Source organism: Diachasma alloeum, unplaced genomic scaffold (assembly GCF_001412515.2).
Source record: "Diachasma alloeum isolate Michigan unplaced genomic scaffold, Dall2.0 Dall_scaffold_00177, whole genome shotgun sequence".
Lineage (NCBI taxonomy): Eukaryota > Metazoa > Arthropoda > Insecta > Hymenoptera > Braconidae > Diachasma > Diachasma alloeum.
The window spans coordinates 555,498-572,136 of NW_021680343.1; the positions used below are offsets into that span (position 1 = coordinate 555,498).

The 16,639-nt window shown below is 33.8% G+C and overlaps 2 protein-coding genes across 3 annotated transcripts in view; one reads left to right on the forward strand and one right to left on the reverse strand.

The window, feature by feature from the left end:
- LOC107038134 (neuronal acetylcholine receptor subunit alpha-7) overlaps window positions 1-13,585 on the forward strand; it is a 16,475-nt gene extending 2,890 nt beyond the window's left edge. The window contains exons 2-9 of the mRNA XM_015257046.2: window positions 3,671-3,807; window positions 3,912-4,066; window positions 4,786-4,969; window positions 8,216-8,432; window positions 10,220-10,354; window positions 11,256-11,422; window positions 12,877-13,027; window positions 13,103-13,585. Coding sequence (XP_015112532.1) covers window positions 3,671-3,807; window positions 3,912-4,066; window positions 4,786-4,969; window positions 8,216-8,432; window positions 10,220-10,354; window positions 11,256-11,422; window positions 12,877-13,027; window positions 13,103-13,353 — 1,397 coding nt within the window. The 3' untranslated portion in view covers window positions 13,354-13,585. The remainder of the gene's footprint in view (window positions 1-3,670; window positions 3,808-3,911; window positions 4,067-4,785; window positions 4,970-8,215; window positions 8,433-10,219; window positions 10,355-11,255; window positions 11,423-12,876; window positions 13,028-13,102) is intronic.
- Window positions 13,586-14,406: 821 nt separating this feature from the next.
- On the reverse strand, window positions 14,407-16,325 carry LOC107037350. 2 transcript variants are annotated; one of them, XM_015255865.1, is made up of 2 exons: window positions 16,251-16,325; window positions 14,407-15,106 (listed from the first exon to the last, which is right to left on the reverse strand). In XM_015255865.1, exons 1-2 carry the CDS (start codon window positions 16,321-16,323, stop codon window positions 14,535-14,537), a joined length of 645 nt encoding a protein of 214 aa, XP_015111351.1. In that variant the 5' UTR covers window positions 16,324-16,325; the 3' UTR covers window positions 14,407-14,534. The 2 variants fall into 2 exon arrangements, with proteins under 2 accessions (XP_015111351.1, XP_015111356.1); XM_015255870.1 differs by having other exon boundaries at window positions 14,407-15,103; window positions 16,251-16,323.
- Window positions 16,326-16,639: the final 314 nt, after the last annotated feature.

Consider the following 16,639-nt stretch of genomic DNA (forward strand, 5'->3'; position numbering starts at 1 on the left):
GGGGGGGGGGGTATATAATTGTTGGAATCAATTGTCCTGATTTATTAAACTTCGATATGACCTTCGAAAGATTAATTTTTTTTTTCGAAAATGTTCAATTTTGAATTTTAACTGAAGAAATCATCAATCGAACATTTTCGTTATTTCAGAAATTTCATTTTCAATTTTTAATCAGTAGAATGAAAAAAATTGACGCAGTGTTCCATCTCATCATAGATTTTTCTAAACAGAACTAATTAATTCAGGATCGTAACACGCGATTTGGGAAATTAATTTTTTAGTGAAAGAACTTCATTCAATTTAGAATCCTTGAATAGAAAAATAGGGGGGGGGGGAATATATAATTGTTGGAATCAAATTTCTTGACTAATTGAACTTCGATATGATGTTCGCAAGATTTTTTCTTCATAAAAAAAACAGTGAAATTGATTTTTTAAAATCAATGACATCAATAATCAGTGAAATTTTTTAGAAAAAAAATTAAATGTAGAAAAAAATTGGGAGATCTCGAGCTTGATGTAATCCATTGAATCATCCCTTATATCAAACACCCATTATCACGATGGAGAAAAGCCTCTTAATTGGATCAAGATATAGACACATTGCACCTTGTAAACCTCCGGGTCTGTTGCCATAGGGCATTTTGCCATTGGAAATTCTCACGATTTGCATATTCAGGGAACTGTCCACCTAACGTCCACTAGCCCTTGCCGGCCCTTTAGTACACCTTCACCCCTCGGACGCCCGTTCAACTATCGAGTTAACCAATTTGACGGCTTATGAAAAGTTTCATTCGACCGTGACCAGCTCCAACATTTCGTATCAATTTTTTTTAATAGACTATTTTTCGCTGAGCTCGTTAATTCTTGATTCTAACGAGTGCTATTTTTATTCCTGCATTGACGAAATTTTCGATTGAATACTTCTCTGTTCCTCATTTTTTATTGTTGATTCATTTAAAACGTTTCTAGAATTGAAACCCATTCGCTGTTTTATTCTATCAAAGGAGATTTTCTCATGATATTTATTTTTTAAATTGATTTCATCTAATTTTCAATTGACGAAATTGTCGAAATGTACAGTTTCTGTATTTTTAAATTAATTCTAACAAGTGCCATTTTCATTTTTTAATTGAAGGTTGTTTTCTTGAAGTATTTTAGAATTAAAATTTACTCTTTTTGTATTCTATTAAAGACTGTTCTCTCATGATAAAATATTTTATATGCATCTGTTAATTCTCAAAATATTACTTCCATTATTCAACCAAAGGAAATTTCCATTGAATATTTTCTTCATTTCAGACTCAATTTTCACTTTGTAATCAGCGAAATAGAGAAAACATGATGTTATTTAATCTTATCACAGTTTCATTCACGCAGAACGAATCAATTCGATGTTGCAACAAGTATTATTCTTATTCCTAACAAGTGCCATTTCCATTTTTTAATTGAAGATTTATTTTTTGAAGGATTTTAGAATTAAAATTTACTCATTTTTTATTCTATTAAAGGCTATTCTCTCATGATAAAATATTTTATATGTATCTGTTAATTCTCAAAATATTTCATTATTCAACCAAAGGAAATTTCCATTGAATATTTTCTTCATTTCAGACTCAATTTTCACTTTGTAATCAGTGGAATAGAGAACACATGATGTTATTTAATCTTATCACAGTTGTTTTTCTCGCAGAACGAGTTAATGCGATGTTGCAAATGTATTATTCTGATTTCTGAATAAAAAAGTTTTTGTTTGAACAATTTTTCCATTTTACAATTTCCATTTTCGTTGGGATAAAAATTTATCCCGCTCCTTTCGCAAGCTCTCACGCGTGTCATCCTCACTTCGGACGTAAAAATTTTCCGTTAGATTAAACAATTCTCAATCCTTCCCCACATTTAATATCACTTTTTAACCGATACGATGAAGGAATAAACCCAGTTGCATTTAATCGCAGTTTCCAACGCTCGGGGAATAAAAAGGAGTATCGGCTCTTGTTTTATTCAGCAAACATTTTGTTTGAGAATATTTTCTACATCACACACGGTGAAAACTGTATTGAAACAACGTATGAGAGGATTTTATATACCACACTCGAAAGGTTTACCAACGAATGTGCCACGAGCAGCATCGACAGGTGTCTTACAACCGAATGGGACTTTTTTCTTTTCGATTTACACCAGTGAGAGAAAAGACAGGAGATGGTATCTTGAAAAATAACTCGCCTGATTGGTGAGAGAGCAGCAGGACGATGGGGAATTGAGTTACACTTTCCCCATATTTTTCTCTTCCCTCTGAATCTTATTCTTATTCTCATTTTTATCAGGTTTTATTTTTTTACGTAAAAGAATCAGTCAGTGGAGGGTGTTTTTTTTTGTCTGGCCAGTGAATGAGGTAACTGGGGGGATGATATTGGGTGAAGCCTCAGCAATGTCTCCACAATAGTCACTGAATGATTATGTCCTGTCTTTTATGTCCAGTTATCATGGTTTTCGTCCTTTTTACGAAATACATTGCGTTTAATTATTGCGGTTCATGATTCCAATGATTTTTTAATCAATTAATTGATTTCAAGGGAGAGGTGTGCAATTTTCATTTTTACTACATCATAATTTTCAATTGAATTGCCTAATTTTTGTTCCTGAGGTGTAATTGTTCTCTCTGTCAGGTGAAATTGCAAATTGAACGTTTGAATGGAGAAATAAATCAACGTAATATGTAATTAAAATTCTGATTGTTGATGGGAATTTTCATGTGATAAAATCTATTTGATTTTGACTCAATCAAGTGATTTAAATGGAAAGATTAACAATGTGAGAGCAACATCCACAGCATTACAATTTTTAATTAAATTAAAACTACAGCAGAAATTCCACATTGGGGAGTTAAATTGAAGCCCGCAGTGTTACTTGTTTATGGAACTCACTCAAATGTACTTGAAAAATTAAATGTTTCAATATTTTAGTGGAGAAATAAATCACCATAAAACTCAATTAAAATTCTGATTGTTGAATTAAATTTCGTGAAATTGCAGTGAATTCAAATGATGCAAAAAGATTTTAAGCTATGATTGAATTCATTTGAGGCATTTTTATTTTCAAACAACACAAAATCTTTCAAATTTTCAAATAAATCAATATAACGATTTGAAGGGAGAGACGCGCAGGACTCTTGTACAATTTGGATTTTCACTGCATCACAACTTTCAATTAAATTGCCTAAATTTTGTACTTGAGGTGTAATTGTTCTCTCTGTCAGATGTAATTGCAAATTGAACGTTTGAATGGAGAACTAAATCAACGTAATATGTAATTAAAATTCTGATTGTTGATGGGAATTTCTATATTATAAAATCTATTTGATTTTGGCTCAATCAAGTAATTTAAATGGAAAGATTAACAATGTGAGAGCAACATCCACAGCATTACAATTTTTAATTAAATTAAAACTACAGCAGAAATTCCACATTGGAGAGTTAAATTGTTTATGGAACTCAAATGTACTTGAAAAATTAAATGTTTCAATATTTCAATGGAGAAGTAAATCACCATAAAACTCAATTAAAATTCCGATTGTTGAATTAAGTTTCGTGAAACTGCACTGAATGATTTTAATCTCAGGATTTAATCGGCAATTCTCATCACAGAATCATTTCCAATTTTTCCACCAGCCTCATGTTCCGAACAGGAGTATCGCTTAACGAAACACCTCCTCGAGGGCTACGATGCGGGTGTCAGACCTGCCAAGAACTCATCGCAACCGCTGGTTGTTATTTTCGGTCTCTCGCTTCATCACATCATCGACGTGGTAAATTCCCGGATTGTAATTAGTCACGAAATCAGTGGGATTCATTAATTCGGTGGGATTACCCATCCCACTGTGCGTTTAATTAAAATAGATAATTGCTGCAGGACGAGAAGAATCAGATTCTCACAACGAATTGCTGGCTGACGCAAATCTGGACGGATCATCATCTCAGGTGGAATGTCTCCGAGTTTGCGGGGATACAAGTGATTCGGGTCCCTTACAATCGAGTCTGGAGGCCGGATACTATTCTTTATAACAAGTACGAATATTCGTGATCATTTTGTTCATTTTCAGATGATAAATTAGACGATCGAATACATCTCTGGGAGCATTCAACAATTGCGTCATGTAAAGTACTCGATTTTTTTCTGATTTTTCTTTTTAATTCCTATTTTTTCATTTGATTTGTCATTTAAACGAGGGAGGAGTCATGATATCGTGACGTAATTGAATGCTCCCTCTTGGCATTTTCGAGGACATTATTTCACGAAGATTAATAGGAGGCGAGGAAATTCAGGCAAATATTTTGTTCAAATTTCGATTTATTGAAAATTTTACGGAATTCGGCACTGAATATTTACGTTTTAATTGAGTTGTTGAAGAAGTTAGAGAATTTTCGTCTTCCAAACGATATCAAATGCATTTGATATCGTCCTCCTGAAAATTACTGCTAAAATGTGCATGAATTTCGTCATAAGAAATTGATAATCATTCGAAGTTCACAATTTTATGGAAAAATCTGTGGAAACTGTCAATTTCAGTTCAATTATTTCCTGAAAATTAATAGAAATGAAGAAATTCCGGGTGCTTTATTCCTGAATGTTTGTGTTTTTCCTCATGATCTCTTTTCTCCCCAAACAAAATTCAATCGTGAATTTATTCGTACATTAAATAAATCCAATCATTTTTACCCTCATTGTTTACGAAAAATTCAATCAATCAACTATCTATTCCCATAAATGTTCCATTTCCTCTCAGTGCAGACCCCCAATACAGTTCTGCCGTGATAAACACAAATGTCATCGTGAGTCACACAGGTGAAGTCGTGTGGTTGAGCCACGGAATATTCCGAAGCAGTTGCAACATCGACGTCGAGTTCTTTCCCTTCGACGTACAGACTTGTGCATTAAAATGGGCATCGTGGACCTACGACGGTTACCAGGTACGATAAACAAATTTTCCCCCTTTCAAACAATTTCTTATCACCTCCAATCACTCAATTTCCACCCATCACCATATTTAATTCGTTCATTCAACGATCGTAAACTCCAGCGGTTCCCCAGCTTATCCGCAGAACAATTTCTCCAACTCTGTAGTATGCCGAGATCCCCTCGAGATCCTTCCGGCAAATTGCATCCCCAAATGATCGCCATCGTTTTACATTTCTTGTTCTCGCCAATAACATGAGCAGTAAAAAAATGAATAAAAAATGAGAGTTCTATTGTGGCTACACTGAGAAAAACAACAGTAGGGGAAGTTGAGGTAAAATGGACACTTTTGACTTTTTTTTTTAATATTAGGGACGGATTGAAATGTTGACGGAATGTAATCATTTTTTTACATACAAAGAACAATTCTTTCCCTTTCTGATGAGCCTAAACTGAGCTCTATTGATACATTTGTTTCTGCGTTATGAATAATTTAAAAAAAGTCTAGTGTCCATTTTACCCTACTCTCCCCTATATTTTGTCGTTACACTGTTAGAAAAAAATGAAATTTCATGGACAATTGACTACTTATTTTCAGGACAGTGACACTGAATGCGATTAAGGGGAAAAAATCATGAAATTTCAAGTTTCACTGAAAATTCAGTAAAATTCCAGAATTTTAAACAGCCTAAAGACGAGAATCCCTTAATTTATTTGAATTTCCAATCTAATATGAATATTCAGTGCCAAATTACATTGAACTTTCAATGAAATCTGAAATTTCATGATTTTTTCCTCCTAAATCGCATTCAGTGTCACTGTCCTGAAAATTTAAAAATATATTCACCAGAATTTTCTGGTTTTCTATTTATTTTCAGATTTTTCCACGAAGTTCTGAATTTTCAATGACGAAATTCCTTGAAATTTCAGTGGTAGTTGAATTCAATAAAAATTTCCAAAAAGTATACCTGAAAATTCAGACAAAAATTCTTAACAGTGTTGGCTGAAAAAAACTTTCCTGGCGAATATGAGTTTGCAGCCCGAGCCGAAGGCGGAAACAAATTTTCAAATAAATCAGAATAACGATTGTTGTCAAAAGGACATCCAAACAAATTTTCCCATCATTCAATCAATTCAGAACATTTTTTGTTTAGTTATCGCGGGACAACCGATTTTCGAAAACTTTGGAAATTCAAAAAACTAATCGATGAATTAAGTTTTAATTAATGGCGATCGATAGGGCTCAACAATACCTACATTTGACAAATAAAAAATCAATTCCATCCATTCATTTGCGAACAATTGAAGGAAAACTGCTACATACGTACACACTCATAAAAGTCTGAAAAATTGCATCTGAAATTGCATTTTCAGACTTTTTGGAACATACTGGGTCGATATCACACAAAAAATCAAAAACTCAAATGAATTGAATTATTACAAATTTCCATTCGGAAGCAAAGCACCTCATCACCTCAATCCCCGGGCACCTGATGTTTATGCCCCGCAAAAAAATCGTAATTCCATGTTTTCACGTCCTCCCAGTCTCGTAAAACGGCTCTATCGCCACTTGGTGTAACGAGAGGGTTGCAGTGGAAATTTTCCTACTTCATTTAAGTTTTAAACGAAAGAGCTGAAGCGATAAGAGGCTCCTTTGGAGTATCACCGAGGCGAGAGAAAATTCTGCGGGTCTCTACTAGCGCTTCCACCCCCTCGTTGATTCTGAGATAAGGGAAATTCGATTGATTGCATCTTCCCTAATTCTTCAGTAAACAATCCCCTCCTCTTCGCCAGACCCCTTGTTTTTTTTTCAGCGGAAGTTGGATGAATTCTTCTACCACCTCTCTGCCCCTTCCTCCCGGGGGATACATCATTAAATTAGATCAGGGAAAACTTTTTTCCCCCTAATTCTGAGCTCTTTATGTAAGTGAAATGGGAAAATTTACTCGTCAAACCCGCCGAAAAGGGAGCATCTCACCGGGATTGTATAGCTTAATCCCAAATGGATAGGAGAGACCTGAATAACCACTCGGAAATGGCTCTACACACGTTCACACGTCTAACTCAACGTGCATGTCATTTTTGCTTTACAATTCTTCTTTTTCAGGTGTCAATGGTACACCAATTTCGAATTCTATTGCGCATCAAATTTCTCATCAATACTGGAAACGAAAAATATCGATGCTGTTGAATTTTTTATTTTCGAATGAAATGGGAGAATTTACGAAAATATTTAATTCGTATTTTTTTTATTTTTTGAAATCACGATCTAATCAGGGGGCTATTTAATTTAATTTTCCTATTCAAGAATTTCCAGAATTTTTCTGCCAATACTGAAAACGAAAAATATCGATGTTGCGGAATTTTTCATTTCCAAATGAAATACGAGAATTTACGAAAATATTAAATTCGTATTTTTTTTATTTTTTGAAAGCACGATGGAATTAGAGAGCCTTTTAATTTGATTTTCCCATTCAAGAATTCTCCTATCAAGACTGGAAACGAAAAATATCGGTGTTGTTCATTTTTTATTTCCGAATGAAATACGAAAATCCACAAACATATTAAATTCGGATTTTTTTATTTTTTGAAATCACGATGAAACTAGAGAGCTTTTTAATTTAATTTTCCCATTCACGAATTTCAAGGATTTTCCTATCATTACTGGAAACGAAAAATATCGATGTTCTTGAATTTTTCATTTCGAAATGAAGTACGAGAATTTACGAAAATATTTAATTCTGATTTTTTTATTTTTTGAAATCACAATGAAATAAGAGAGCTATTTAATTTAATTTTGCTATTCATTCCGTTAAGACCACGATAAAAATAATAATAAAAAATCAAGAAGTTTTAATCAATTGAAAATAATCTGCATCATGATATCACAATGCAGATATTTTCAATAAAAGGTATTGTCCGAACTCTCATGTGGATGTCGTTTTGCTTAAAAAAATCTTCATCTCCATTTGTCAATGGTCCCCCACTTCCCATGCGCATCAATTTTTCTATCAATACTAGAAACGAGAAATATCGATGTTCAATTTTTCACCTCCGAGTGAAATAAACTCAATTATTCTCCCAAATAAAAGCTTTTTTTCCATCGCATAAGAATACTTTTTAGTCACAATTTTTCATTCAACCGAATGCAAGAGAAGCAATGATAAAAATTCAGCGCAAATAAAATACGAGATGAGTACCATTTCCCTGAAACTGACGGCATAAATAATGCGATTATCTTCTCAAAAAATTTTTTAAAGCTGGAATTAGAGCGCCAGAGCGAACAAGGGGATGTGAGCAACTATCAGGCGAACGGTGAATTTGATCTCGTTGATTTTACCGCACAACGTAATGTGCAGTACTACTCGTGCTGCACCGAGCCTTATCCAGACATCACCTACGAGATTAGACTGAGACGTCGACCCATGTTCTACGTCTTCAACTTGATTTTGCCGTGTATATTGATCAACGGAATTGGTTGAGTATCTCATTTTATATTTAACTCTCCCATACTTCGCTACTTTATACTCTTTTTATTAAACATGAATGAGCTTCTTCATAAAAATAAAATTTATTTCATTCAAGCTTGAACTTGACTTTTATTCGCGTTTCATTCGCATCGAACAAATCGCATTTAAATATGACCGAGAAAAATATTGTTTAAATGAACAGAAAAATTTCAAACGATGAGTTTTTTGCATTTAAATGCGTCATTTCTCTGTCTGCATTTGTCCGGAAAATTCTCTTTTTATGAACAACTCGTTTACCACTTTATCATGTCATATTTTATTTACTTTTTTTCTCACTGAGAACTAGCATGAAATTTTTTTTTTATTTGCATGTTCATTCCACGTGCAAAAATATTTTTACGGAAAAACCTAGCGAATTCGTTAGAAAATTCGGTTGGACTTCTATTGAATTTTCTTTTTTTTTAATTTGCAGCATATTTGTGCATTTCTTTCAGTAGAAATGTCCAATGGAAGAATATTCCATAGAAAAAATCAATAGAATTAGATTTATCTGTACAAGTTATTTTATTTAGATATTTTCTACAGAAATTCGTTGACCCAGTTTTTCGCTTTTTTTTCGCAGCATATTTGTGCATTTTTTTCAGTAGGAATGTACAATGAAAAAATATTTTGTAGAAAAAATCAATAAAATTAGCTTTTTCTATACAAGTTATTTTTTTCAGGTATATTCTACAGAAATTCGTTGACCCAGTTTTTCGCTTTTTTTCGCAGCATATTTGTGCACTTTTTTCAGTAGAAATGTCCAATGGAAAAATATTCTATATAAAAAATTAATAGAATTTGATTTTTCTATACAAGTTACTTTATTGAGATATTTTCTATAGAAATTCGTTGACCCAATTTTTCGCTTCTTTTTTTTATGAAATGAGAAGGAAAATATAGTGAAAAAAACTTGAAAATTTTATGTCGAGAAATTCCTATCGAAAATGTCTCATCAGAAAAATTTGTGTATTAAAATAAAATTCTACTAATCTTGTCTACAAAAGAACTATTGGACATTTCCAATTAAAAGGAATGCGCAATGAAGCTACGGAATTTTCCAACAAAATCGGCCAACACCATAATATAATTTTCTATCGAATGCGCTAGGTCTTTCTATGAAATTATTCTACTCTGTCACTCTTCAACTGGAATACACTTCAGCTAATTCATGAATTGATGGAAGAATCAGTCGTACTTGAGTGTAATTTTTCAATTTAATTTGAGAGACACGAAAGGCATGAACTTGAGCTTAAAAAACTGAAGAAAAAAATCCAACTAGGTCCCCATTCTCCCATTCGTCCATTTCCCTGATTTATAGTTCTCTCGAATGTGCATTGCTCCCTCCCATTGTTATTCTAATCCCCCTTTTTGTTGGAAATGTAAAAGATGAGGAAGGGAACAAGTGTTGTAATAAAAGACTACCCTTGAAGCCACGTAACTTTCTTTTTTGAGATGGATAAAAGTGGAATGAAGGAGCTGATAAACTCGTTAACGCCGGATGTGGCTGGTGGTAGAGTGGGGCTTTGAATTTCATTACAGCAAAACCCGGAGAACTAATGTCTGTGGTAATTCTAAAATCAGCCAGGTGAGAACAAGAACTCGGTGAAATTAATGCATTTGAGAAGAAGCACAACGTGTTGCTCTCCTCTCGCTCCTTCATTTACACAAATAGACGATTGGGGGTAGTTCGCTGTATCGTAATGTTTCTGGAGGGATTTTTTAAATAGTTTCTCGTCTGTTCTGTTGATTCAGCGCTTCTGGTCTTTTACGTGCCATCCGAATCGGGGGAAAAAGTCACTCTGGGGATCTCCGCGCTACTCTCGATGACTGTTTTTCTGATGACTATAAGGGAAACTCTACCGCCTACTGAGAAAACTCCACTCATCAGTGAGTATTGACGGGGAGTTTGATATTCGAGAGTAGGGGAGCTTTAGGGATTGACAATCATTCAATTTTCTCATTGAGTCAATGGGGAAAATTCATGCATCGATTACATTCTGCGAGAAATGAGCTTTTTTCGGAATGTTTATTCGAAAATGGTTATTTCTGTCGTGAAATTTAAAAAATTAATTTCTAGAGTTGAAAAATTCACCATTTATTTGTAAGAGAAGGTACGAAAATTCAATAACTGTAATTTTTTAGCTGTTCTATTTTCTACATTTCTTACCATTTTTTACGTTTTCTTAATTCATTAAAATAGAAAATTGAATAGAATAATTTAGAAAAACTCATGCAAAAATAGATTTCTGTTAAATGAATAGATAAGTTTATTTTTACGCTACATAAGTTGATCAATAATTTACTAGAAAAAATGCATTGAATTTAGTTAGTTGAGGAATTTTTATTAAAAATCCTACAATGTCAAAAAGCCTGAAAATTTGAATTTAAAAAATTCATCTCAATTAATAAAATCTCTCCAAATTTCTGTGATGGTGATAAATACTTTGAAAATGGCTTCGACAGGAGAAAATGTAAAAATGAATTTCCAATTTTTTTATGAACAAAAATAAAATCCCGAGAATAAAACATCCACCAAAATTTACATTTCCACAGAAAGAAAGTTGTCTCAAAGGGACAGTTGACCCAAGCAAATACGCAACACAAACAGAACGAAAAATCCACAGTAATGGCCAGCAAATTTATCATCCCCACTTCAAAGTACCGTTTACAGGCGGATCTCGTGTGCACAACGAACTCCCGTTCTCCCCCGGTGAAATGCTGAATGTGGAAGAATCATTGGGCTGTGGAATAACGTTGGTAATTTCTAATGAAAAATTTCTGCTTGAAGGTCTCTACTACGGAGTGAGTATCTGCCTGGTATCTTTTGCCTCCGGTCTGGCAGTGGTCACCCTCAATCTTCATCATCGAGGGGTTCGTGGGACAGGGGTTCCGGCTTTCCTCAAATCCCTGGTTTTGCGAAAATTAGGAAAAATTCTGTTTTTCAATTTTAAACAGGTGAATTACCCCTTGAACCTTTATGACAATTATTCTAATAGTCGACTGGATTGCTGCATGAATTTTCTTATTGAAAATAAAGTGATGAAGTATGAGAATTGGGTAGAGAATATTGGATATAAAAACAAATTCAATGATTAAGAGTAATATTTTTTATTTGATTTCCATCTTTAGTAATTTACAAAATTGTATACAAAACCCGAAAATTATAAATATTTGCTTGAAATTTCCGATAGATTTCTTGAAAATTCTCATAAAAATAACAATTTCGTGGACAGGAGTTCCAGCTTTTCTCAAATGCCTGGTTTTGCGAAAATTAGGAAAAATTCTGTTTTTCAATTTTAAACAGGTGAATTACCCCTTGAACCTTTATGCCAATTATTCTAATAGTCGACTGGATTGCTGCATGAATTTTCTTATTGAAAATAAAGTGATGAAGTATGAGAATTGGGTAGAGAATATTGGATATAAAAACAAATTCAATGATTAAGAGTAATATTTTTTATTTGATTTCCATCTTTAGTAATTTACAAAATTGTATACAAAACCCGAAAATTATAAATATTTGCTTGAAATTTCCGATAGATTTCTTGAAAATTCTCATAAAAATAACAATTTCGTGGACAGGAGTTCCAGCTTTTCTCAAATGCCTGGTTTTGCGAAAATTAGGAAAAATTCTGTTTTTCAATTTTAAACAGGTGAATTACCCCTTGAACCTTTATGCCAATTATTCTAATAGTCGACTGGATTGCTGCATGAATTTTCTTATTGAAAATAAAGTGATGAAGTATGAGAATTGGGTAGAGAATATTGGATATAAAAACAAATTCAATGATTAAGAGTAATATTTTTTATTTGATTTCCATCTTTAGTAATTTACAAAATTGTATACAAAACCCGAAAATTATAAATATTTGCTTGAAATTTCCGATAGATTTCTTGAAAATTCTCATAAAAATAACAATTTCGTGGACAGGAGTTCCAGCTTTTCTCAAATGCCTTGTTTTGCGAAAATTAGGAAAAATTCTGTTTTTCAATTTTAAACAGGTGAATTACCCCTTAAACTTTTATCCCAATTCTTCTAATAGTCGATTGGATTGTCGCATGAATTTTCTTATTGAAAATAACGTGATGAAGTATGAGAATTGGGTAGAGAATATTGGATATAAAACAAAATTTAATAATTAAGAGATTTTTTATTTGACTTTCATCTTCACTACTTTAAAAAATTGTGTACAAATCCCGACGATTACAAATTTTTGGTTGACATTTCCGGTAGACTTCTTGAAAATTCTCATAAAAATACCAGTTTCACCGAAACTTCACTGAAACTTCAATGAATTTCAATGAATTTCGTCATTAAAAATTCTCAATTTGATATTCACTGATGAAAAAATACTACTCCGAAAAATTCAGGTAATCAATTAAATGATGAATTATTATACTGAATTAAGAAAGAGTCAACTTCAACTTGGAATCGAGAATCGACTCAATCAGCAAGAAGAAGACAAGGCTGTCCACTTCACTGCTCTATGGAGTTGCAGCAGGCGTCTCCAAAAATAGTAACAAGCCGTACGGGCAGTAACAACAGCAGTTCCAGCATAGGTGAGCCCCCCGTCCCCCGCCCCCTGGGAAGTCCCCGAAATCAAAATAAATTAATCAATGCAACGAATCGAACAGACCTAGGGGCAGAAACGAGCCTCGAGCTCCACTGGTCGCGCATTCTCACACGTGTACACGCGACAATCGAGCGAAACGAGAGGAGATTGACCGACCAAGACAGACGTGAGCAAGCAGAATTGGAGTGGAAGCAGGTGGCCCTGGTGAGCGATCGTGCATTGCTCTGCGTCTTCTTCCTAACGACTGCCATCAGCACTGCGGTGATCCTCTGCGGTGCTCCCACCATCGAAGACGGAGCGAAGAAGGGCTGAAGTGCTCCCCCAAAAATATCATCAAGGTTCTCGTCAATAATCTTCAAGTTCGATGTAAATATCAATGAAAAAGACTTATCTAGGATCTCACACATATTCATAATTCATTCTGCGTCACGTTAAGGATTAAACGCAACAATAAAATCGATCGACATTAGAATACAGAAGCGTTGAATCAGTGTCTTTAGCTCATGGTTTATTTTTTGGAAAATTATTATTTTATTATTATTGATTATTCATCATTATTCATTTTTTATTATTCTTTACTATTAAATTATTGAATTACAACTTTATTATAATCTTTGCATCACTGACAATAAGGATCATCCCCGGAATTCATTAAAGTACGCATACTCTAGGGTGCGCCCTCAAAATTTAATAGAAAAACCTAGCGAATCCGTTAGAAAATTCTATTTGATTTCTATTGAACTTTCTATTAGTCTATGGCAGATTCTATTGAATTGTTTAGTAGAAAATATTCAATAGAATCAGCCAAAAACTGATAGAAAGTTCAATAGAAATCCAATAGAATTGAATTGTTCAGCGAATTCGCTAGGTTTTTCTATTAAACTTTTTCATCCGTGCGAAGACGCATCGAAGAAGCGCTGAAGTTCTCCCCCAAAAATATCATCAAGTTTCTCCTCAATAATCGTCAAGTTCGATGTAAACATCGATGAAAAAGACTCATCTAGGATTAAACGCAGCAATAAAATCGATCAATATTAGAAAAATATTAGATCAATATTGGGGTACAGAAGTGTCGAGTCAATGTCTTCACCTCATGGTTTATTTCGTATAAAATTATTACTGGGAATCTTTATTTTGGAATCTTCAGAAGGGAGGGATGCATTAAAATACTAATTTACCCCGTCCCCGGGGTGCATTAAAATAGTCATTTTTCCCCCCTTTCCCATTCCCTCGAGCACCCATCCAATTTCCAAAATGAGGTCAATCCTGCGTCCAGCATGCGAAGGGGAGATAAATTTAAGCATCGAAGTGAAGATTGAGAAAACGATAATCGCTCTTGCTCTGCGTGCAGCCATCGCCGTGAATTTTCCAATAAAAATTCAATAGAATTACGCAATTTTTCTATCAAAGTGAACAACTAAATGGGTTGAGATTAGAATACAGAAGCTTCAAATCAATGTCTTCGTCTCATAATTTATTTCTTCTTCGAATAATCACTGGTAATCCGGACTGTTTTCCGCTCTTCTGAAGGGTGAGTATCGCCCCCGAGGTGCATTCAAGTACGGATTACTCCCCCCGTATCTTAAATCCTCTCGAGCACTCGGCCAACCCCCGGAATATCTCCCCGGTGGCCAGGCGTAATTGTGGATGACATTAGGAGGCGTGTATTTTTTCACGGGCATCCACGACTCAACGGCGGCATTCGCAAGCATTTGAAGGGGTGACGTTAACGTCGGCGCGAAGAAAGAGGGAATCACTTTGACTATGAGAGTGAAGATCGACAAAAGAATGACCGCTGTTAATCCACTGGCTACCATTGCTGTCGAAACACAGTTCGGGCTTTCTGGTTTTGGCTTCGTCTCCCATAAATCGTTGCCGAAGTCGTAATCGAGCCAATCGTCGTTGAAGGGGCTGAGGTCGTCCTCACTCGGGGGATTGTTCCTGATTGCAGGTGGAAATTGACCCACGGGGGCTGGGGGATACTTCTGCGCTGGCTTCAGCAGGGAAAAGAATTTTTGCACTGGTGACAGCAGCGAGAATTGCGGTTTCGGTGGTCGAGGAGCTTCTGGAAAACCGTCAACATTCGTTACGGCATTTTTCATTTTTATTTTTAATTTTTTATGAGAATGGATTCTAGCAAGTCGGGGAATTTAGATGCTACTTCATTGGAAAATCCGACGTTGTTATTTTTAATTTGCATGTTTCATTAATTAGTTAGCTAATTTAATTCAATTTCATTTTATTTAATTTTATTTTTAATTTTCATTAATTTGTTGCGTGTCCCTCTACCATTTTATTTGTTGTGTCCCGTCTTCTTTCATTGAATACAATAAATTATTTAATTTAGCTTCTGGAAAACCATCAACATTCGTTATGGTATTATTCATTTTTATTTTTAATTTTTTATGAGAATGGATTCTAGCAAGTCGGGGAATTTAGATGCTACTTCGTTGGAAAATCCGACGTTGTTATTTTTAATTTGCATTTTTCATTAATTAGTTAGCTAATTTAATTCAATTTCATTTTATTTAATTTTATTTTTAATTTTCATTAATTTGTTGCGTATCCCTCTACCATTTTATTTGTTATGTCCCGTCTTCTTTCATTGAATACAACAAATTATTTAATTTAGCTTCTGGAAAACCATCAACATTCGTTATGGTATTATTCATTTTAATTTTGAATTTTTGATGAGAATGGATTCTATCAAGTCGGGTAATTTAAATGCTATTTCATTGGAAAATCCGACGTTATGTTATTTTTAATTTGCATTTTTAATCAATTAATTAGCTAATTTAATTCAATTTAATTTAATTTTTAATTTTCATTAATTAATTAATTCAGCTTCTGGAAAACCGTCAACATCGGTTATGGCATTTTTCATTTTAATTTTCAATTTTTTATGAGAATGTATTTAATCAAGTCATGTAATTTAAATGCAATTCAGTTGAAAAATTCAATGACTCCGGAATAATTGCTTCAGATTCGTGATTAATTTCTTCACATTCAAAATGATTTCAAAAACAAATTTTATGATAAAAAATAGATTTTCGGCGTTCGAATCGATTTCCATTCTTCTTCAATTAGGTATTCATTTATAAGATGTTTGAAAAAGACTCACACGTTGGTAAATATAATTTGGATCATACTCGCGTATGAAAGAAAATGTCTAAATCAACAGGATTACCCCGAAATGGTTGATCACTTACGTGGAATATTCTGATTCCATCCCACAGCCATATGTACGTCGAGAAATATGGTGAGTAATAATAGAACCTCCATTATTCACGAGCTGAGGGATACTGAAACTTTTTCCCGAGGATTTTCCGTGATTGACATTTCAATTAAAAAATTTAATTTGAAAAATAAATTACGAGCTTGATAAATGGCTGAATACAATTGTCCAGTTATCTCATGACGATTATAATTTTTATTTGAATACTATTCAAGTGAGAGAGAATTTTCTGTTATCGGGCCCTTGATATTTTTAATTCCCCAGCTTTGACCATTAACTCTGTAGTGAAGTGGTAAACTAGAACAAGTCAAATATTTTTGAAAAAAATTCTGTTGCTTGAATCGAAAGTTCTCTCGAACGTTG